At 42.7% G+C, this 24,781-nt stretch overlaps 1 protein-coding gene across 2 annotated transcripts in view; it reads left to right on the top strand.

The window, feature by feature from the left end:
- LOC144596574 (ALK tyrosine kinase receptor-like) overlaps positions 1-24,781 on the top strand; it is an 887,900-nt gene that overhangs the window by 599,792 nt on the left and 263,327 nt on the right. For both annotated transcript variants that reach the window (XM_078405054.1, XM_078405053.1), the window contains exons 6-7: positions 9,386-9,519; positions 19,957-20,088. In XM_078405054.1, coding sequence (XP_078261180.1) covers positions 9,386-9,519; positions 19,957-20,088 — 266 coding nt within the window. The remainder of the gene's footprint in view (positions 1-9,385; positions 9,520-19,956; positions 20,089-24,781) is intronic.

The raw sequence follows: 24,781 nt of genomic DNA, 5'->3' as shown, positions 1-24,781 counted from the left end.
CACCTGTCAACTAACCCGCCCAGTCTAAGAGAAAATGATATTATACAGTGGAGCAAGATAAATTAAATGACTCCTCAAGAATGGGGCGGCACAGTGGCACAGCTGCTCGAGCTGCTGCCTTATAGCGCCAGAGGCCCAGTTTCCGTCCTGATCTCTGGCGCTGTCTGTGTGAGTGTGCACGATCTCGGCGTGGGTTTCCTCCAGTTTCCTCCCACATCCCAAAGACATGCAAATTTCCACTAGTGGGAGAGTCTAAGACCAAAGGCCATAGACTCAGAATAACAGGACGTACCTTTAGAAAGGAGATGAGGAGGAATTTCTTTAGTCAAAGGGTGGTGAATCTGTGGAATTCATTGCCAAAGAAGGCGGTAGAGGCCAAGGCAATGGATATTTTTAAGGCAGAGATTGACAAATTCTTGATTATAATAGCACCAAAGAAGGCCCCGACCTTCCAGCTTGCAATGTTCTCACTGGGCATTTATACGCAGAAATGACATTATAAGTCCATCACATCCATGCAACCTCTATGATCCAGAAGCACAGGCAATAATTTATACCCATTCTTTCTGTTCTGAAAATTACTTCAAAATCCCAAGACCAAATATTTGGGCACCCATGCTGTACATACTAAGCAATTAAAGTCTCAGCTCTCAAAGGTAGAACAACGAAAATCAGGGATGCATAAACAAGTAAGATTGGAGGAATCATGAGTGGAAAGTTTGGGTAGACACACAAGGGTCTCTTGCCCAGAGTATGGGAATCAAGAACCAGAGGACATAGGTTTAAGATGAGGGGGGATAGATTTAATAGGAACCTGGGGGGTAACTTTTTTACACAAAGGGTGGTGGGTGTATGGAACAAGGTACCAGAGGAGGTAGTAGAGGTGGCTACTATCGCAACGTTTAAGATACATGTAAACAGGTACATGGATAGGACAGGTTTAGAAGGATATGGACCAAATGCAGGCAGGTGTGTAGATTGGACATATTGGTCGGTGTGGGCAAGTTGGGCCGAAGGGCTTGTTTCCACGCTGTTTGACTATAACTCTGTGAGTCCCATAGCCTCAAAGAATTGCAAGGCTTTAGCTCTACCAGCTCCTGTCATTTTTTGCGCGATGCTAATGTTTTGTTTGTCCTCTTTGCTTCCCTGATTCACATTAACTTGTCAGCATTTTAAAGCCAGGTCATATCTCCTCTTGATCTTTCGAGTCTCTAGAGAGGGCAATTCTGTGCATTCCCATCAGTTAGCACTTGAGCGAAGGAAACAGCTACATTTGTCTTGCTCACTTCACCAGTATCCATTTGAAGTTAGAATATTTAAAACTGCGCACAATGTGCCTTCACCATCAGGTTGTAATGGGCTGAAATAACATGCTTTAACTGCTCATTAAAAGCCCATGAGATCTTCTGCAGGTCCTGATTAACTTCGATGTGACAGATACAATTGCCTGGAAACTTGTATCTCTGTAATTTATTCCCTCATAATTCAGAAGGAAGGACACACTGACTTGTATGTGGCATATTCCCTGACCTCAGAGCTGTCCAATGGTGTAACAGACATTGAATCACTTTTAGAAGATAGTTACTTGAGCGATGGAAGACATTTAACTCTTTATGAAGCTTCGATAAAATAGATGACAATCATCCTTTTATCCTGCTGTAGAATAGAAAACTATACTGCCAGCAGTGTTGTCACGTGTACCGAGGTACAGTGGAAAGCTTAATACCTCCTAACTTTCAGTTAACTCTGGGTTTTCTAGTTTAGTTTTAGTTTAGTTTTGTTTAGAGATGCAGCGCGGAAACAGGGCCTCTGGCGCCGACCAGCGCCGACCAGCGATCACCTCATACATTAGTACTATCCTACACGCTGGGGAAAATGTACAATTTTACCAAAGTTAATTAGCCTACAAACCTGCGCGTCTTTGGAATGTGGGAGGAAACCGGAGCACCCAGAGAAAACCTATGCAATCACGGGGAGAATGTACCAACTCCATACAGACAGCACCAATAGTCAGGATTGAACCCGGTTCTCTGGCGACATAAGGTGGCAACTGTACCACTGTGTCGCCTGGGAATTCAGGATCTTTTATGCTGAAGACCACTGTAGAAACCTTGGCATGCCAGCAGGCTTTCTGAAATCATGGAAATTTGACTGGATACTGTTTTTTAATTAATAATCATACTAATTTTCCTTCCCAGAAACATACCTCATTCATTTACCTGGACATACATTTAATTAATGTTAAGTCTTACTTGTCATAAGGCATGGAAACAGGCTCTTCGGCCCAACTTACCCACATCGACCAACATGTCCCATTTACACTAGTCCCACCTGCCTCTATTTGACTTATATCCCTCTAAACCTATCCTATCATGTACCGGTCTAAATGCTTCTTAAACATTAAAACTTCCCCCCCCCCCCCTTACTTTAAACCTATTTCCAATGGTTCTAGACGCCCCTATTCTTGGGTTAAAGACTGTGCATTTACCCTATCTATTCCTCTCATGATCTTGTAATTCCTCTCATGGCCTTGCCATTGATTGATTGGTCATTGGTTGATTGATTGGTCGTTGGTTGATTGATTGGTCGTTGGTTGATTGGTCGTTGGTTGATTGATTGGTTGATTGATTGATTGACTGATTGATTGATTGATTGATCGATTGATTGATTGATTGAATGATAGATAGATAGATAGATAGATAGATAGATAGATAGATAGATAGATAGATAGATAGATAGATAGATAGATAGATAGATAGATAGATAGATAGATAGATAGATAGATAGATAGATAGATAGATAGATAGATAGATAGATAGATAGATAGATAGATAGATAGATAGATAGATAGATAGATAGATAGATAGAGCATTGGAAACAGGTCCTTTGGCCCACCCTTCACACCAACCATCGATTACCCATTCGACTTGTTCCGCATTATCCCACTTTCTCATCCACTCCGTACACACAAGCGGCAATTTACAGAGGCCAATTAAACTACAAACCATAAATTCATGTTTATGTTATAGGAGCAGAATTAGGCCATTCAGCCAATCAAGTCTATTCTGCCATTCATGGCTGATCTATCTTCCCCTCTCAACTCCATTCTCCTTCCTTCTCCCCATTAGCCCTGATATTTGTTCTATGATAACTGGGTATCCCACAGAGAGTCCATCCTCCTAACATTGCAAATTTATGATCACTCCAAGTTCCTCTCACTGCTCATGTTCTCAGCCCAAACCCCAATTATATGTCCAACCGCCTAGAGCGGCACAATGGCTCAGCGGTAGAGTGCTGCCTTACAGCACCAGAGACCCGTGTTCGATACTGACTACGGGTGCTGCCTGTACGGGAATTTGTGCATTCTCCCTGTAATCCGCTTGGGTTTTCTCCGGGTGCTCCAGTATCCGTTCACATTGTGAAGACGTGCAGATTTGTAGGTTAATCGGATTCTGTAATTTGTCTCTAGTGCGTAGGATAGAACTCGTGTACGGGTGATCGCTGGTCAGCACGGACTCGGTGGGCTGAAGGGCTTGTTTCCATGCTGTATCTCTAACCTAAAAACTCAGAAGAAACCTAAGTCTCTCTCAGACAGCTACCCTGTCCACACCTCCCAGAAATCCTCTCCCCAATTCAATTCTCTTTTGATTTCCATACAAACTGTAACTACAAAGTGCTCTGAATCTGCCTTTCAGGAATCTCATCAAGTGAAGAATGCAAGTGAAACGTTCTCACTCTCATTCTCCACGTGACAGACTGGGATTTGAGTTGCCTGCAAATTCAATTGCTGTTTGCCGGTAACATTAAGCTTTGTTTGCTATGCTGCAGAAGCTTTGTAAATCCAGGACTTGATCTTTAAGATTCAAATGCACGAAAATGTTACAAATAGTGCTCGGTCAAACCTCCTCGCAGTCTCCTGCATCCCAAGGAGAACAACCTTAGCTTCTCCAGTCCATCCACATATATCCTAAACCCTGGATTCATAGAGTCATGGAGTCATACAGCATGGAAACAGGCCCATTGTCCCAACTTGCCTTTGCCAACCAAGACACCCCATCTACATTAGACCCAACTGCTCTCACTTGGCCCATAACCCCCAAATCTGCCCATTCCATGTAGCTGTCCAATTGTCTCTTCAATGTTATGATAGTATCTATGTGTAGGCAGGAACTGCAGATGCTGGTTTAAACCAAAGATAGACACAAAAATACTGGAGTAACTCAGCGGAACAGGCAGCATCTCTGGAGAGAAGGAATGGATGATGTTTCGGATCGAGATGAGTCTAGTCATGTGCGGGCAGTTGGGTCTAATGTAGATGGGGCATCTTGGTCGGCATAGGCAAGTTGGGCCGAAGGGCCTGTTTCCATGCTGTATGATGACTCTATGACTCTATAGTGTGTATATCTATGGGGCACAGGGAAGAGAGGGGGGAATATTTATCAGTATTCTGAGGGTTAGCATCAAGCGGGTTACCAGTGCAATATTAACTTTGGCTCCAAATGTTGTTCCACAAGCATCTTTTGCAAATTGTGCCCTATACACCCAAGTCCAAATCAATAATATCTGTTATTGTAGTCCTCATATTGACCTCTGGAAAATCCTCTGTACATTTCAGCAAAAAACCCCCAACCTTTTACGTTCTCAGCCATTCTTGTCAGTATTGCTACAGCCCCTATTATTGCATGGTCTTTAATCTTGGTGATATACCTATTATGTGACACATTCATTAATTCCTGTGGAAGTCCATGTTAAACACTTAAAGCACATTTCCCTTATTCAGCCTCTCTGTTACTTCCTTAAAACAATTTTTCAAGTTAATTGAACACAACTTGTCCACAGATCCATGCCAAGTTGCTGTTAATTCTGCTTTTAGAGTCATAAAACAATGGAGTCATACAACATGGAGAAGATCCATCAACCCAACTTATCCTTGCCGATCTGGTGTCATAACTGTGCTCGTCCTATATGCTGTCATTTGGTCCATGTTCCTCTTAAACATTCCCATCTATGTACCCGTCTAAACCTCTTTTAAATGTTGACAACAGATCCTCTTCCAGAGCTCCCCATGGCAGCTCATTCCACCACTTTCTGTGTGAAGAAGTTGCTCCTCAGATCTTTTTTTAACCCTCATCCCTCTCACCTTAAACCTATGCCCCACACTTCTAGAGAGTTCGAATTTGTTAATAGAATTTATTATTCCTGGTGTGTTTTAGTTTTAGTTCTAGACATACAACATGGAAGCAGGCCCTTCCTTCCAACGAGACCATGCTGACCATCGATCACCCGTTCATACTAATTCTACGTTCTCCCACTAGGACTCCCTACAGATAGGAAGCAATTTACAGAAGCCAATTAATTATTATTTAACCCGCACGTCTTTGGGATGTTGGGGTGGAAACTGAAGCACCCGGAGGAAAGCCAAACGGTCACAGGGAGAACGTGCAAACTCCACACAGACAGCACCTGAGGTCAGGATCGAACCGGATCTCTGGCGCTGTGAGTGAGCCAACAGCTCTACCAGCTGAGTCAGTGTGCCGCTGTGATTATTAAAAATAATAATAATAATGTTAATCCAGTTAAAATTGCATATAATTATGTACTTTTACAAGATTATTTACAAACAATTTTTTCTGCTACAAAATCATTTAAAGCACATCATTTAATAAAAATCATTTAATAAAATCTCCTGTGTTGGTAAAAATAAGACTGCTTATATTTCTCATTCTGCAGCATTGTGAGGTATGTTGGTGTATCTAAGAACAGCTTCTGTTTCTAAAGCTTATAAATGGATCAGGGAGGAAAACTATGAAGAATAATTCACCATTATGCTGCCAATTGTCCATTTATTCAACATCACCCCAGATTACGATTTAACAGCAATGCAGTCTGATTTTGTATTTAATTCTGGATGAACATGATTGTTATCCCACTGCATGTTAGATGTAGCACCTGTCTGAACGATTTAACAGTGCAGCCACAGATAAGACGCTGATGGTTGTAGCATCATAGATATATTCCATCGTTCAAGCTTGACTGCTTGCAACCTCCACTCTGTTTGAGAGCAACCATTGCTCCCATTATTAATTAATCAGGATTCAACTAAATTTATATTGATTTTAGCATCATCCACAAATTTACTAAACACGTTAACTACATTGTCATCCGATTTTGAATCCATTTGGCTAAACATTGTGCCTGTACTTCAGCTCAGGGTGAATCATTAAGGGCTGGGTACACTGTAATTCCCGATCGTCCGACCTAACTTCTGAGGAAGAACCTTGACACATTGCTGGTTATTGTCAAGAATCAAGAGTGTTTTATTGTCATCTGTCCCAGATAGAACAATGAAATTCTTACTTGCTGCAGCACAACAGAATATGTAAACATAGTACACTGTAAACAATATAGTAAATGAGAAAAAAGTTTAGTTTGTGTCTATATATTTTATTGTGATCAGATATCATATCATATCATCATATCATATATATACAGCCGGAAACAGGCCTTTTCGGCCCACCAAGTCCGTGCCGCCCAGTGATCCCCGTACATTAACACTATCCTACACCCACTAGGGACAATTTTTTTTTTTTTACATTTACCCAGCCAATTAACCTACATACCTGTACGTCTTTGGAGTATATATTTTATGTGATTTTTTTGATATACTGTATTTGATGTTAAGCTAGAACGTTGTATTGCTGGAGCAGCTCTGCTTTATTTTGGGTCTCCATTGTTGGCAATTTATTTCTTAATCTGAATGGCCTCTTCAGCTCTTCCTGATACATAGATTTTTAAAACTTTACTTTTGTGTATTATAGTATCTTTTGAGTTGTGCGATGACAAACCTGTTGTGCTGCTGTTTGAGTCATAGTTATACAGCATGAAAATAGGCCCATCGGACCAACTTGCCCACACCAACATGTCCCATTTACACTAATCCCATTTGCCTGTATTTGGCCCATATCTCTTGAAACCTATCCTATCTAACGTTTCTTAATCGTTGCAAGAGAAATAAACTGTTGCTAGTAAGAATTTCATTGTTCCATTCTGGTACATATGACAATAAAACACTCTTGACTCTTGATATTCAGTTTAGACACTGTTACTTCACAGCATCAGAGACCCACAGTTCAATCCTGACTACAGGTGCTGTCTGCAGAGCTTGTACATTCTTCCGGTGACCATGTCGGTTTTCTCCAGGTACTTCGGTTTGCTCCTATATTCAAAAGACTTTGAGGTTTGTAGGTTAATTGGTCTCTATTAATTAAATTGCCCCTATGTGTGTCAGATGTGAAAGTGGAATAACATAGAATGATCAATGGTCAGCATGGACTCAATGGGGTGAAGGACACGTTTCCAAGTTGTACATCTAAACTGAATATATCTCATCTGTTCCCTCCTATCCAGATTTGTGTTCAGTTTCAGGTTATCAGTTTCAGGTGGTGAATCTGTGGAATTCATTGCCACAGATGGCTGTGGAGGCCGTCAATGGATATTTGACAGATTCGTGATTTGTAAGGGTGTCTAAGGTGATGGGAAGAAGGCAGTAGAATGGGGTTGAGAGGGAAAGATAGATCAGCCACGACTGAGTGGTGGAGTAGACTTGATAGGCCGAATAGCCTAATTCAGCTCATAGAACTTACAAATTTATGAACTTATCATCATTTGGTTAGTTCTATTTTTAATCTGTTCCTTCTGTTTCTATTTTCAAGTGTTTTCCTTATTGAGGTTGTTAGTCCCTTTCTTTCCAGTTTGATTCTTTTTTTTTCAATTCAGATTGTGACTGATTTTCAGTATTTCTGAAATTCAAGGCAAGGAGTGAATCGTTCATTATCTCAGTGGGAAATTAAAATGGAATTCAGCCACGTTTTAATTCTCTGATATCTGAGTCCTTGGTGACATCCATAAGTGTGTGCAGCAGAACGTAAACTCCCATTTATCTTCTATTCAATCAATCACAGCTCCAATGCAACCAGCAAAAAAAATCTGACTCTTAAGCAATTGCATAATTTTGTTTTCAAATGCAAAACAAGTATGGAAAGTCATTTTTAGTTTAAACATGTAGACTGATTAGCATCAGCACCCTCTGTGAAGATTTTGCACTTCATGGGAGATGAGTGCAGGGATTTATTTGATTTCTCTTTTCCATAGTTTACATTGATACTGTTTAGCATTCAAAGATAGAATTGCAGTGTAAAACATTTTTTTCTAATAGGGTAAGGAAATTACATATTATTTGGCATTTTTATGCATAGAATACTAGTGTGTGATGTACGGTAGTGATCTTTTTGAGCAATTCTTGTGCAACTAGCATATTCATGTAACTAGCATCTCCACCATTCCCCATGGATGCCAGTTGCCTGAGAGCATACTGCTCATGAAAAATTGGAAGCATTGAGTGCATTTAAAGATAACATAGGCACGCCACAGGAGATCCTTCTTCCCTGTGGTTATCAAACTGTACAGTTACTCCCCCTTCTGTCGTGGGGTAAACTGACTCCCCTTCACCCCTTCTCCCCCCCCCCACCTCCCCAATCTTTGCACATCCCCAATCCTTTCCACTCGTCACTTAATTTCTTGTGTTTTATGACCGTTGGCAAACCAATTTCCCCCCTGGGATAATTAAAGTTCTATTGTATCATATCGTATCGTACAGAGTACAGAATATACTCAGAATGTCTCTGTTATGCAGACATCACAAAATGCTGGAGTAACTCAGCAGGTCAGGCAGCATCTCTGGAGAGAAGGAATGGGTGACGTTTCGGGTCGAGACCCTTCTTCAGACTGTTATGCAGATGCTGGTTTACACCGAATATAGGCACAAAATGCTGGAGTAACTCAGCGGGACTGGCCGCCACTCTGGAGAAAATCTGAAGAAGGGTCTCCACCCGAAATGTCACCCATTCCTTCTTCAGGTGCGCTGGTTTCCTCCCACATTCCATAGTAAAATTCTTAATTGCAGCAGCACAACAGATATATAAACATAGAAGTCATTTGGGTGAACAGTCAGATGTTCTAAGGAAAATTCTAACCCCTTTTTTTTCCTTCCTTCAACATTGTGGTAGACGAATTTGGCCAGAATATCAGGGCAAAATTCTAACTGATCGCTTGCGGCCTTGATTTGTTACAGCATTGAATGTAAAAGGTAGATTTAAAGTCCTGTGCCTGGACTAATACAGAATATTACTGTCGCCATGTGAATTTGGTCCCTTTCATCAGTAACTGGAGAGTCATCATTGGACTGCGATGAAAGGCACTTTGATATAAAGCAGTGCAACCATGCTTTGAATTTAAAGTATGTTGTGTCTCTGCTGGTTTGATTCACAGTCGGTTTTTTTCTTACTCTCCCTTTCTGTTATTTCCAAAATCCCTCGCACTGGAACAGATGGACCCTGCTTCAGGGGAAAGTGGGAAGCTTGGAAGATGGTTTCCGGATCTCTCTTGAATATAAAGGAAACAGCCGGAAGAACTGGGAGCTAACAGCTTTGGACTCAGTTACCCTGAAGAACTGCCATGAAGGTAAATGCTGAAGCTTTCCTGAAAATAAAATATGTTTGTAATGGAATCAGCTGCAAGCAGAACAATGAAAATGTTAAATTAAAAAATGTATATTTTTTGTTTTCTAAATATCACTTTCTTTTGCAATCAATTATTTCTGGTAGTCTTCTGAGAGTGGTGTGGGTCTTCAGTGTCCTTTCTTAGATAAAAACAAGAGTGTAAACGAATTTACCATTTTCTCTGAACAGAAATTTTAACTGAAAATCCTCATTTTACTTCACTCAAGTAACGATGTTCGATATAACTTGCACATAGTTTGCTCTGCTAACACTTCTATCCTTTAAGATGTTTGATGATGATGATGATAATATTTTATTATCACATGCACCTCTGTTCCTGGGTACAGTAAAATTCATTATTTTGCATACAATCCAGTAAAATCATACTAGAGATAAGCATAATCATAGATAAGTACAAAAGTGCAATGATTGTAATCTAATAGTACACTTCACTGAGACAGTACACAAATAATCGCCATGTTTCCGGCGCCCACAAAGTTTCAAAGTTAGAGTGCAGTTTTAACTTGGTCTTAAAGGCCCGTTGTCCTGGCAACACCGATGCTCTCCTCCGTCCGCCACCATCTTGAAAATGGCCCTTCATCTAACGTCCACCACCTCCTTCCCACCCTCCTCCCCGGTTCCCAGTCTTCGGGGTCAAGCAGGAGTCGAGCCTCGGACGCTCCAGGTGAGTTCCCGGTTCCACGGTGGACGAGCCAGGCCTGTTGTCGAGCTATGGCCGCGGCCTTGCTGGGAGCCTCAGCATCACTTTTAACAATGTTTTTGAAATATCTTGGGGAGTTTTGCTCCATAAAAGACGGTAGAAATGAGTTCTTTTTCTTTTTCTCTAAGATACGGTGCTCAGTGGGATTCCTGAATACGGCACCATGCTTCACTGAAATGATCACTTCTATTAATCTTTTAAAAAATGCTGACATTACAGTACTCTTCATTGTCACTGCAGCATTTTTCAATGTTTTATTAAGCTGCAACATGCTGCACAAATATAGGTAACAGAAACACTGCAGATGCTTGAATCTTGAGCAAAAAAAGTGTTGAAGGAACTCAACGGGTCAGACAGCATCTGCGGAAGGAATACTATAGATAGACGATGGTTCGGGTCATGAGCAGACTGACCCACAGAGTGCCTCCAGCACTTTCTTTTTGCTCACTAATATAGGTTTAAGAAAATGAATAAACTTCTGATGAATTCTTGTCCTAGTTTTCAGCATACCTATTAGTTCAAATTGTGATTTTGTGAATAAATATCTTCGATTTGTACCAGCATCTGCAGTTATTTTCTTACAGTTCAAATTGTGATCTACTTAAACATTAATGAAGTAAAAACGTTAATGGAGTAAAAGGTTACAATATATATGAATGAAAGTGTTTGGACATGGTTACATAATCTCTTTTCATAGTCAGTGAGCTCTACTGCACATAAGCCGTCTCGTAAGCCTACTCGTGTGCCACCTCTAATGACTATCTATGTTAGTCCCATTTGCCTGCATTGTCTCATATCCCTTTACACCTTTCCTATCTCAGTAATTGCCCAAATGCCTTTTAAGTATTGTAATTGTAACTGCCTCCACCACATCCTGTGACAGTTATGGAGTCATAGAGTCTTAAAGCGTGGAAACAGGCCGTTCGGCCCAACTTGCCCGCACTGAAATCCCCGGTTAAGTACATAATGCATAGAAACAGCCCACTGAGTCCATATGCAAGAGTTGCCAGGTTTTGGCGCCAGCTTCACTCCCAGCTGCAGCTGGCCATCAAGGCCCGTTGCAGCCTTCGCCTCTATCCGGATCATCCCTCCCCTCACCCCGCCTCCTTCATCCTCCGTGCCCCAGCGGCGCCTCCCGTAGCCGAACCTGAGAGCATAGAAGGTAATGTTTTCATACGGTATGACTCTATGACTGAGCTTTCCACATGCTCCTGATGAAGTGGTTCTTTCATGGTTTGCCTTTCTCCATTTTGAGTTGCTGCGGTATGTGTATTCCCACATCCAGTCAGGATGTTCCCTCTTTTTTAATGAATACACTGTATTTCACTGTTGCAACAGCCTGTTTTATCAGTCCTCCAGCTGATTTCATCAACACTATAACATGTTTCACTAATATATCATAGATGCCAACTATAAATATTTCTCTGTAACAGTCAGCACTTACCCAGTCCTGTCAATGTGTCATGTTTGCTAATTGAAATCAACATTTATAACAGTTGGAGGCGCTTGGTGTTGAAGTCATCCAGACTGCCCTCAATTTTCCTTGCACAAATACACAGAACCTTTCTGCATGCACAATAATTTGAAGATCATCGGTATTTTGCACAAATGGTAGCACGTGTGAATCTAAATAAAGGCAGGGTGCTATGTGTGAGTTCCACTCATAGAAAATAGAATAATTAATCTTATTCATTTTCCATTTGTGAGCTCAGTGTTCTATTTTAAGAATGGTTTGAGATCTGCATTAGTACAGGAATTGGGACATCGTAGAGTCATACAGCATGGAAACAGGCCCTTCAGCCCAACTTGCCCACACTGATCAAAATGGCCCATCGACACTAGCCCCACCTGCCTGTGTTTGGCCCACATCCTTCTTAACCTGTTCTATCCATTTGCCTGGCTTTATGCACATTAATGTTCTTCAATACACCCATCACCGCTTCTTTCTTGATAATAACGTGCCCCTTAACACCTCACACCTATTTCACTTACCTCGCCTCACCTTCCACCCCACCAGCCAGCATATCCAACAAATCATCCGCCAACATTTCCATCACCTACAACGGGACCCCACCACTGGCCACATCTTCCCATCCCCTCCCCTTTCTGCGTTCCGCAGAGACCGCTCCCTCAGTAACCCTGGTCCACTCGTCCCTTTCTACCCAAACCACCCCATCCCCGGGCACATTCCCCTGCAACCGCAGGAGATGCAACACCTGTCCCTTTACCTCCCCCCACAACTCCATCCAAGGACCCAAACAGTCTTTCCAGGTGAGACAGAGTTTCACCTGCACCTCCTCCAACCTCATCTATTGCATCCGCTGCACTGGATGTCAACTTCTTTACATCGGCGAAACCAAACGCAGGCTCGGCGATCGCTTCGCTCAACATCTTCGCTCAGTCCGCCTTAACCAACCTGATCCCCCGATGGCTGGGCACTTCAACTCCCCCTCCCACTCCCAGTCTGACCTTTCTGTCATGGGCCTCCTCCAGTGCCATAGTGAGGCCCACCGGAAATTGGAGGAACAGCACCTCATATTTCGCTTGGGCAGCTTGCAGCCCAGCGGTATGAACATTCACTTCTCCAACTTTAGATAGTTCCTCTGTCCCTCTCTTCCCCTCCCCCTTCCCAGTTCTCCCTCTATCTTCCTGTCTCCACCTATATCCTTCCTTTGTCCCGCCCCCCTGACATCAGTCTGAAGAAGGGTCTCGACCCGAAACGTCACCCATTCCTTCTCTCCTGAGATGCTGCCTGACCTGCTGAGTTACTCCAGCATTTTGTGAATAAATACCTTAGATTTGTACCAGCATCTGCAGTTATTTTCTTTTACTTACCTCACTGTTCGCCATGTCTCTCTCCTTTGTGCAAAAAATGCAAATTATTTATTTAGTACCTCCCCCACTGCCTCTTGCTTCAGACATACCTTTTCTCCTTTGTCCCTGAGTGGTTCTACCATCTCCCATTCTACCCTTTTGCTTTTAAAGCATGTATAAAAGATGTACAGATTTGGAGGTGAATTGGCTTTGTAAAATTGTAAATTGTCCCTGGTTTGTGTAGGATGGTGTTAGTATGTGGGGATCGCAGGTCGGCGCAGACTCAATGGGCCAAAGGGCCTGTTTCAGTGCTGCGTCTCTGAAGTAAACCAAACTAAACCACTCGCCAACGGCATGTCATGGCCCCTTTTCGCATTCTATGGAAACAGACCCTTCAGCCCAACTTTCCCAAACCGGCCGATATGTCCCATCTACACTTGCCCAATCTGCCTGCATTAGGTCCATGTCCCTCCAATCCTGTCCTATCCATGGACCTGTCTAAATGTTTCTTAAATGTTGCAATAGTCCCTACCTCAACTACGTCTTCCGGCAGCTCATTCCATATGCCCACCACCCTTTGCGAGCTAAAGTTACCCCTCAGGTTACTATTAAATCTTTCCTTCCTCACTTTAAACCCATGTCCTCTGGTCCTCGATTCCCATTCTTTGGGCAAGACTCTCTGTGCGTCTACCCGATCTATTCCTCTCATGACTTGGATGAAGGGATTAAAAGTAACATTAGCAAATTTGCAGATGATACAAAGCTGGGTGGTAGTGTCAACTGTGAGGGAGATGCTATGAGGTTGCAGGGTGACTTGGACAGGTTGTGTGAGTAGGCATTTAATGTGGATAAATGTGAGGTTATCCACGTTGGTGGTAAGAATAGGAAGGCAGATTATTATCTGAATGGTGTCGTTAGGAAAAGGGGACATACAACGAGATCTGGGTGTCCTAGTGCATCAGTCACGGAAAGGAAGCATGCAGGTACAGCAGGCAGTGAAGAAAGCCAATGGAATGTTGGCCTTCATAACAAGAAGAGTTGAGTATAGGAGCAAAGAGGTCCTTCTGCAGTTGTACAGGGCCCTAGTGAGACCACACCTGGAGTACTGTGTGCAGTTTTGGTCTCCAAATTTGAGGAAGGATATTCTTGCTATTGAAGGCGTGCAGCGTAGGTTTACTAGGTTAATTCCTGGAATGGCGGGACTGTCATATGATGAAAGACTGGAGCAACTAGGCTTCGATTACACTGGAATTTAGAAGGATGAGAGGGGATCTTACCGAAACATATAAGATTATTAAGGGGTTGGACACGTTAGAGGCAGGAAACATGTTCCCAATGTTGGGGGAGTCCAGAACCAGGGGCATCAGTTTAAGAATAAGGGGTAGGCCATTTAGAACGGAGATGAGGAAAAACTTTTTCAGTCAGAGAGTTGTAAATCTGTGGAATTTTCTGCCTCAGAAGGCAGTGGAGGCCAATTCTCTGAATGCATTCAAGAGAGAGCTAGATAGAGCTCTTAAGGATAGCGGAGTCAGGGGATATGGGGAGAAGGCAGGAACGGGGTACTGATTGAGAATGATCAGCCATGATCACATTGAATGGTGGTGCTGGCTCGAAGGGCCGAATGGCCTACTCCTGCACCTATTGTCTATTGACTTTGTACATCTCTATAAGATCATCCTTCATCCTCTTGCTCTCCAAGGAATAGAGTCCTAAAGGTGCGTCCTTTTATTCTGAGACTGTGTCCTCTGTTCCTAGACTCCCACACTAGTGGAAATATCCTTTCCACATTCACTCTATCAAAGCCTAAGAGTGTTCAGTTCGTTTCAATAAGGTTCCCTTCATCCTTCTAAAGTCCACGAGTACAGGCTCAGAGCCATCGAATGCTCCTCATACATGAACGCAATCATCCTTGGAATCATGCTCATGAATCTCCTCTAACAGTACCCTCCTGGTCCTCAAATTGTGAATTTTGTCAGCCAAGTGCAGCTTTGGTAGAACAAAAAAAAAGAAAATGTCATTTCTATATGATTGACATTGAGAGTCTTATAGGTGAAAAAAAACCTGATATCTATCGGCATTTAGAGCTGTTTACTAAACCAAAAAAAATAGAATGCTGAATTTAACTGATTCCAATCGGCAGGTGGCACGTTGGCACAGTGGTAGAGTTGCTGCCCTACAGCGCCAGAGACCCGGATACGATCTGTACGGAGTTTGTACATTTTCCCCTTGACCGCTGGGTTTGCTTCGGGATCTCCGGTTTTCTCCCACAGTCCACAGACGTGTAGGTTTGTAGGCTAATTGACTTGGTAAAATTGTATATTATCCCTGGCGTGCGTAGGCACCGTTAGTGCGCGGGGATCGCAGGTTGGCACGGACTCAGTGGATCGAAGGGCCTGTTTCCAAGCTGTATCTCCAAACTAAACTAAATGAATTATTTTACGACTTCCATCTGCCAGGCATATGAACAACTCTTTGGGTGGCCTAAATAGATGACATTTTTATACGTACCTGTTTACTTGCAATTTGCTTAATTGCAGTTGCTATTCATCATAACTGTTTCCAGAGTCTTGCTTTTTCCTGTACACTCCCTACTGTGAACAGATTGTTGCAGTGTCAACAGAGTTTCTATCAGACCACAGGTGGCCAAGAAATGACACAGTTCTAAATAGGTTCATAGATACATAGACAATAGGTGCAGGAGTAGGCCATTCGGCCCTTCGAGCCAACATCGCCATTCAATGTGATCATGGCTGATCATCCACAATCAGCACCCCGTTCCTGCCTTCTCCCCATATCCCTTGATTCTACTAGCCCAAAGAGCTCTATTTAACTCTCTTTTGAATGCATCCAGTGAATCGGCCTCCACTGCCTTCTGTGGCAGAGAATTCCACAAATTCACAACTCTCTGTGTGAAAAGGTTTTTCCTCATCTCAGTTCTAAATGGCCTACCCCTTATTCTTAAACTGTGGCCCCTGGTTCTGAACACCCAACATCGGGAACATGTTTCCTGCATCTAGCGTGTCCAATCCCTTAATAATTTTATGTTTCAATAAGATCCCCTCTCGTCCTTCTAAATTCCAGTGAATACAAGCCCAGTCGCTCCATTCTTTCATCATATGACAGTCCCGCCATCCCGGGAATTAATCTGGTGAACCTACGCTGCACTCCCTCAATAGCAAGAGTGTCCTTCCTCAAATTAAGAGACCAAAACTGCACACAATACTCCAGATGTGGTCTCACCAGGCCGAGTACAACTACAGAAGGACCTCTTTGCTCCTATACTCAATTCCTCTCGTTATGAAGATCAACATGCCATTAGCTTTCTTCACACGCCTGTTGTATCTGCATGCTTACTTTCTGTGACTGATGTAGAAGGATACCCAGGTCTTGTTGTACTTCCTCTTTTCCTGACCTGACACCATTCAGATAATAATCTGCCTTCCCGTTCCTGCCACTAAAGTGGATAACCTCACATGTATCCACATTATACTGCATCTGCCACTCACTCAACCAGTCCAAGTCACCCTGCATTCTCATAGCATCATCTTCACAGTTCACACTGCCACCCAGCTTTGTGTCATCTGCAAACTTGCTAATGTTACTTTTAATTCATCTAAATCATTAATGTACTGTATATTGTAAATAGCTGCGGTCCCTGCACGAGCCTTGCGGCACCCCACTAGTCACTGCCTGCAATTCTGAAAGGGACCCATTAATCCCTACTCTTTGTTTCCTATCTGCCAACCAATTTTCTATCCGTCAAAACCGTATCCCCAATACCATGTGCTCTAATTTTGCCCACTAATCTCCTGTATGGGACCTTATTAAAAACGTTCTAAAAGTCCAGGTACACCACATCCGCTGGCTCTCCTTTGTCCATTTTATTTGTTATATCCTTAAAAAATTCCAAAAGATTTGTCAAGCATGATTTCCCCTTCGTAAATCCATGCTGACTTGGACTGATCCTGTCACTGCTATCCAAATGCGCCACTGATACATCTTTAATAATCAACTCCAGCATCTTCCCCACCACTGATGTCAGGCTAACTGGTCTATATTTCCCTGCTTTCTCGCTCCCTCCTTTCTTGAAAAGTGGGATAACATTAGCTACCCTCCAATCCACAGGGACTGATCCTGAATCTATAGAACATTGGAAAATGATCACCAATGCATCCACGATTTCTCGAGCCACCTCTTTGAGTACCCTGGGATGCAGACCATCAGGCCCCATGGATTTATCAGCCTTCAGTCCCGTCAGTCTACCCAACACCATTTCCTAACTAATGTGAATTTTCTTCAGTCCCTCCATCAACCTATGTCCTCTATCCCCTAGGACATCTGGGAGATTATTTGTGCCTTCCTTAGTGAAGACAGAACCAAAGTACCTGTTCAACTCGTCTGCCATTTCCTTGTTCCCCATAATAAATTCACCAGTTTCTGTCTTCAGGGTACCCACATTTGTCTTAACTAAGGTTCAGCGGATTTCTCTTCACTTGCTGGCCAATACTTACAACTGCCTAATAACATTGAGATGGATTATCAGATAATTATTAATTTGTTTTTTATTAATCTATGCTGTTTGCATATTGACTATTCTGTTTCCTTAATAATAATAACAACACTTCATTGACTGTACGGTATCCTTTGGTCACGAGAGGAAGTGTGCAAATGCAGGCTTTCTCTTGCTTATATAAGCTGTGGCAATTGATGCCAAGACTAACAGCACTTTCAAGATTCATGTAAAAAGTGTTATCTGATTAAGAATAAAACATCTCAACTGCACCTGATATCGTTAAACACTGAACCCTTCATTTTCTTTTCCGGTGTTTCCGTATTCGTGGATATAAGTAGTTCTAGTTCTAATGTGCCACATAGGCACAGCTGGTAGAGTTGCTGCCTCACAGAGTCAGAGATCTGGGTTTGATCCTGACCTCAGGTGCTGTCTGTGTGGAGACAGTGTTAAAAAAATTTGGTCCCATTCAAATCTGGCCCCCCAGGGGGCAGCACTGTGGCACAGCGGTAGAGTTGCTGCCTGGAGCTCCAGTGACCCGGGACTGATTCTTCTCCTGTGACTACATGGGATGTCTCAGGGTGCTCTGTTTTCACAAGTTCACAAGTTACAGGGGTAGAATTAGGCCATTCGGACCATTGAGTCTACTCCGCCATTCAATCATGGCTGATCTCCGAATTCCATTTTCCCGCCATCTCCCCATGACCCCTGACACCCGTTCTAATCAAGAATTTGTCTATTTCTGCCTTAAAAATATCCACTGACGTGGCCTCCACAGCCCTCTGTGGCAATGAGTTCCACAGATTAACTACCCTCTGACTAAAGAAGTTCCTCCTCACCTTTCTAAGAGAGCCCTTTAATTCTGAGGCTATGACCTCTGGTCCCAGACTCTCTCACCAGTGGAAACATCCTTTCCACATCCACTCTATCTATGCCTTTCATTATTCTGTAAGTTTCAATGAGGTCCCCCCTCAATCTTCTAAACTCCAGTGAGTAGAGGCTCACACATACATGTGCACACATTTTCCTCCCACACTCCAAAGACATGCAGGCTTCGGTAAAATGATAAATCGTCCCTAGTGTGTCGGATAGTGCTCGGGTACGGGGATTGCTGGTCGGTATAGACCCGATGGGCAGAAGATCCCACTGTATCTCTAAACTAAACTAAACGAAACAATTCCTTTAAACTCTGCTTCTCTCATCTTAAACCTATGCTCTCTAGTCTTTCACGTTTCCACCCTGGGAAAAAGGTTTTGAACGTCTACCCTTCTTCCTAAGCCTCTCCTAATCTTAGTACTTATATGAGCTCTCTCCTCAATCTCTGACGTTCTGAAGATGGGTACCGACCTGAAATGTCACCTGTCTTTCCATATATGCTGCCTGATCTATTGAGTTCCTCCAGCACTTTGCGTTTTGCTCAAGATTTCAGCATTTGCAATTATTTGTGTCTCCCTGAATAAAATAATTATTTGGTCCTTTAAACTAAAATTCTCATTGTAAAATCTCCTTGTGCTCCACCTCCCCCCCCCCCCCCTCCCCACACCACCACACAACCTCCGCATACCACCCCACCACCACACAACCTCCGCATACCAGAGAAAACTCTATCCTTCACCCTGGAACTTCTTACATAACAGCACAGCGTGGAGCATGAGGCATTCTGAAGAAGGGTCCCAACCCGAAACATCACCTATCCATGCTCTCCAGAGATGCTGCCTGACTTGCTGGAGTTGCTCCAGCGCTTTGTGTCTTTTTTTTGTAAACCAGCACCTGCAGTTCCTCGTATCTTTGTTCACTTTCTAGATGGTTTATAAGTGTAATAGTCATAAACCCTTTTATACAACATTATAATTACCACCTTTTTCAAAGGGGGGTGGCGATTCTTATTTTGAGGCCTCTTTATGGGATTAACCACAGTAATTTGCTCATGTTGTGTATGCAGTTTACATCACCTTTTCAAGTTTCCAAGATAAACATAAACAGGAATAGTCATATTGTGGGAAACTGTGATTCCGTGACCTCTCAAAGGCACCCCTGCCATAATCATCATATCATATCATATCATATATATACAGCCGGAAACAGGCCTTTTCGGCCCACCAAGTCCGTGCCGCCCAGTGATCCCCGCACATTAACACTATCCTACACCCACTAGGGACAATTTTTACATTTACCCAGCCAATTAACCTACATACCTGTACGTCTTTGGAGTGTGGGAGGAAACCGAAGATCTCGGAGAAAACCCACGCAGGTCACTACACAGAAGCTGTACAGTAAAAACCTCTCAATCATTGTCGTTATGGTGGAAAATAAAGTGCGTTTTATGTGCCATTCCATTTGTGGTTGTATTTCAGGTCCTTTGACAGGCTCCAGGACAACGCTTCAGGGAACCTTCAGTTGCTGGAATGGGGTAGCTATTAAACTGAGGCAGCTCTGCGATTTCACTGAGGACTGCAGCGAGGCAGAAGATGAAGGAGCAGTGTGCAGTGAGTCCATTCATCTTTATTTTACATGCATGCTGATGTCAATGTGATAGCTCATCAGCCGTTATCCACTACAGACTTACCATTTTGTTAGACGCTATCAGATTTTGTTTGGCAACATCCGATTATTTACTGTTTAATGTTGGCAGATCTATTTCGTACAGTCTAGTTTAGTGAATTTTATTATTGTCGCATGTACCCAGGTACAGTCAAAAGCTTTTGTTTGCGTGCTCACCAGTCAAAGAAAAGACTGTGCATGAATACAATCAATGTAGAAAGGAAGAACTGAAGATGCTGGTTACCAAGTGCTGGAGTAACTCAGCGGGTCAGGCAGCATCTCTGAAGCATGCAGATACAGCAGGCAGTGAAGAAAGCCAATGGAATGGTGGCCTTCATAACAAGAGGAGTTGAGTATAGGAGCAAAGAGGTCCTTCTGCAGTTGTACAGGGCCCTAGTGAGACCGCACCTGGAGTACTGTGTGCAGTTTTGGTCTCCAAATTTGAGGAAGGATATTCTTGCTATTGAGGGCGTGCAGCGTAAGTTTACTAGGTTAATTCCCGGAATGGCGGGACTGTCATATGTTGAAAGACTGGAGCGACTAGGCTTGTATACACTGGAATTTAGAAGGATGAGAGGGGATCTTATCAAAACGTATAAGATTATTAAGGGGTTGGACACGTTAGAGGCAGGAAACATGTTCCCAATGTTGTGGGAGTCCAGAACCAGGGGCCACAGTTTAAGAATAAGGGGTAGGCCATTTAGAACGGAGATGAGGAAAACCTTTTTTAGTCAGAGAGTTGTTAATCTGTGGAATTCTCTGCCTCAGAAGGCAGTGGAGGCCAATTCTCTGAATGCATTCAAGAGAGAGCTAGATAGAGCTCTTAAGGATAGCCAGGGATAGTCAGGGGGTATAGGGAGAAGGCAGGAATGGGGTACTGATTGAGAATGATCAGCCATGATCACATTGAATGGCGGTGCTGGCTCGAAGGGCCGAATGGCCTACTCCTGCACCTATTGTCTATTGTCAATTGTCTAATGAGAAGTGTCTCGACCCGAAATGTCACCTATTCAATCTGAAGAATGCTCTCGACCCAAAACGTCACCAATTCATGTTCATGAGAGATGTGTAGAAAGGAACTGCAGATGCTGGTTTATACCAAAGATCGAGGCAAACTGCAGAAATAACTCAGCGGGTAAGGCAGCATCTCTGGAGAAAAAGATAAGGTGACATTTTGGGTCATCTATATAGGTATATAGGTGACAGGAAGAGTTCTGACCCAAAACGACCCTGATCCATGTTCTCCAGAGATGCTGCCTGACCTGCTGTTACTCCAGCAATATGTGTCCTTTTATGAATACAACCAAGTCGTCCACATTGCACAGAAAATTGGCTTCTGTAAATTACATAGAAACATAGAAAATAGGTGCAGGAGGAGGCCATTTGGCCCTTCGAGCCAGCACTGCCATTCATTGTGATCATGGCTGATCATCCACAATCAGTAACCTGTGCCTGCCTTCGCCCCATATCCCTTGATTTCACTAGCCCCTAGAGCTCTATCTAACTCTCTTTTAAATTCATCCAGTGAATTGGCCCCCACTGCATTCTGTGGCAGAGAATTCCACAAATTCACAACTCTCTGGGTGGAAACAATTCTTCTCACCTCAGTTTTAAATGGCTTCCCCTTTATTGTTAGACTGTAGCCCCTGGTTCTGGACTCCCCCAACATTGGGAACATTTTTCCTGCATCTAGCTTGTCCAGTCCTTATAATTTTATATGTCTCTATAAGATCCCCTCTCATCCTTCTAAACTCCAGTGAATACAAGCCCAGTCTTTCCAATCTTTCCTCATATGACAGTCCCGCCAGCCCAGGGATTAACCTTGTGAACCTACGCTGCACTGCCTCAATAGCAAGGATGTCCTTCCTCAAATTAAGAGACCAAAACAGCACACAATACTCCAGATGTGGGTCTCACCAGGGCCCTATACAACTGCAGAAGGACCTCTTTACTCCTATACAAATCCTCTCGTTGTGAAGGCCAACATGCCATTAGCTTTCTTCACTGCCTGCTATACCTGCACGCTCACTTTCAGTGACTAGTGTACAAGGCCACCCAGGTTTAGGTGTGGAAAAAGGTGATTCAGATATTCAGAGTATTCAGGTTTGGAAACAAGAGTCAAGGTTGTTTTATTGTCATATGTCCCAAAACAGAACAATGAAATTCCTACTTGCAGCAGCACAGCAGACATGTAAACATAGTACTCTGTAAAATCCATATATATATATACACACACATATACATACACATACACCCCCCCCCCCCCCCCCACCACAATCCACGGCGGGTCCCCCTTAGTTCTTAAGTGTTACACCAGGGGAAAGAAAGTGCCTTAAGATCACAAAAACTGCTGAAAAATTAGAACAAACCTCCTGATGGGTGATAAAACACTGGGGAACACGTTAAGAAAAATGCTGTTCTCCAGGTTACTCTCATTTTCGAATCCACAGTAACATTTTTCCAGGAGTTGTGTGAGTGCATTTCCATCCCAAGCTTTTCAAATCAATCTCTTTAATACCGGGGATTAAGAGCTGTGAACAGCTGATTAAAACTGCTTAAGATTTGACTTTGACTAATATCAGCAGAATTTTTTTAAATGGGTAATGACAGGGTTAGTAATTGCTGTACTATTCAAAATACGTTGGGCTTAATGTTTTATAGGCGGCACCTTGTAATAGCAAATGTGTCTGCATGAAGCTGAAAATGCACAAATTCCCAACTCAGAATGGAAAACACCATCACTTCATTAAGTGGGGTCGCCGATTCACCGTCAAGTGAGAGGTTAACCTACTGTTAACTAACAACTTTAAAGACCAAGATTAGAAAGTATATGCATGCCCATCCTTTGTTTTTTATAACATTTGTGATTACATGCCAGCATGATAGAATGCACATCACCTTTTAAGTAATCACCTACCTTATATGCGTAACCTAATGATAAATTATTCCCGGAATGATTAAATGCAATGATTATAATGGACATTGTTTAATCAAAGTCTGCGAGACATTCAATGTTGATGACAAGTAGGAGTTATTGCACCGTTATTTTTTGGGAGGTTACAAAAATATATTTATTTTATATGGATCTGGTTGTTTAAAATGGATAATAACATTTATCATCATTACTGATTTCTTTGGACATGGTCTACTGCCAATGTAGTAATGCCTAGAATCCTGCTTATGCCACATCAATGAGATTGATGTGTTTTGTGTAACATAAGCAGCTTGTGTAGATCTTTTTCCACAATCCACAATTCTCAGTAAAACCTTTAAACAGTTCAAAGTTGATTTTATATTCTCATGTTAATCCTGTCAATGGAAAGTGTCACCTTGCATGAAGCCATCCAGTCAACAAAAAGACTACACATTATTGCAATCAAGCCTCCCATAGTGTACAGGTACAACCGGGGTTTAGTGCCAGGTAAACCATCGCAGGTAGATAGGGTGGTCAGAACATTGGCCTTCATCAGTCAGAGTATTGAGTATCGAAGCTCGAGGGTCATGTTGCAGTTATATAAGATGTTGGTAGGCCCATATTTGTGTTCAGTTTTATGCACCATGTTATAGGAAAGATATAGTCAAGCTGGAAAGGGTGCAAAGAAGATTTACGAGGATGTTGCCAGAGCTCAAGGCCCTGAGCTATAAGGAGAGGTTGAGCAGACTAGGACTCTATTCCTTGGTGCGCAGGAGGATGATGGGTGATCTTATAGAAATGTATAAAACTGTGGTAAGAATAGATCAGGTAAACGCACAGAATCTTTTGCCCAGAGTAGGGGAACCGAGAACCAGAGGGTATAGGTGAAATGTGAGGAGGGAAAGATTTAATAGGAAACTGAGGGATAACTTTGTTACACAAAGGGTGATGGGTATATGGAAAGAGCCGCTGGAGGAGGTAGTTGAGGCAGGTACTATTGCAATGTTTAAGAAACATTTAGACAGCTACATGGACAGGATAGGGTTAGAGGGATATGGACCAAATGCAGGCAGGTGGGGATAATGTAGATGGGACATGTTGGTGCGTGTGGCCCAGTTGGGCCGCTGCTCTGGGCCTGTTTCCATGCTCTGGGCCTGTTTCCAGACTCTATGATTCCATGACTCTATAAAGTTGAATAAAAGGTTGAATAAAAGGTTGTCCAAGTGTCTCCAATTACATAGACGATAGGTAATGTACCTAGCGCAGGCAGCTTTATTCATTAAACAGCTACCAAAATGTATCCAAGTTCAGCACAAGGAAAAAGAGTACAGCAGTAAATCTAAAGGATGGGATATCCATATATTCATTTCTTTGGGGTCTGGGTGTCACTGGTAAGACCAACATTTATTGCCCATCCTTAATTGCCCTCTAATCTGCTCAAGTTCTTCTGGTGAAGATATTCCAATAGTTCAAATAGGAGGGAATTCCAAGATCTTACCATTCATATGAATGACTTGGATGAAGACACTGAAGATATGGTTGCTAAATGTGCTGTTTAAATTGGATTTTTTAAAAATCCATTTTGTTTTAAGGGGTGAGAGTCTGCAGGACTTTCAATTTCGCAGGGATTGGGTGTCCTTAGTGCTTGACTTAAAACTTTCCAGTATGCTGGTGAATCAAATAATTAGGAGAGCTAGCAGAATGTTACTGTTCGTAGCGAGGGG

Source organism: Rhinoraja longicauda, chromosome 9 (assembly GCF_053455715.1).
Source record: "Rhinoraja longicauda isolate Sanriku21f chromosome 9, sRhiLon1.1, whole genome shotgun sequence".
Taxonomy (NCBI): Eukaryota; Metazoa; Chordata; class Chondrichthyes; order Rajiformes; family Arhynchobatidae; genus Rhinoraja; species Rhinoraja longicauda.
The sequence above is the reverse complement of the archived record's forward strand: the minus strand, read 5'-3'. Positions and strand labels throughout refer to the sequence as shown.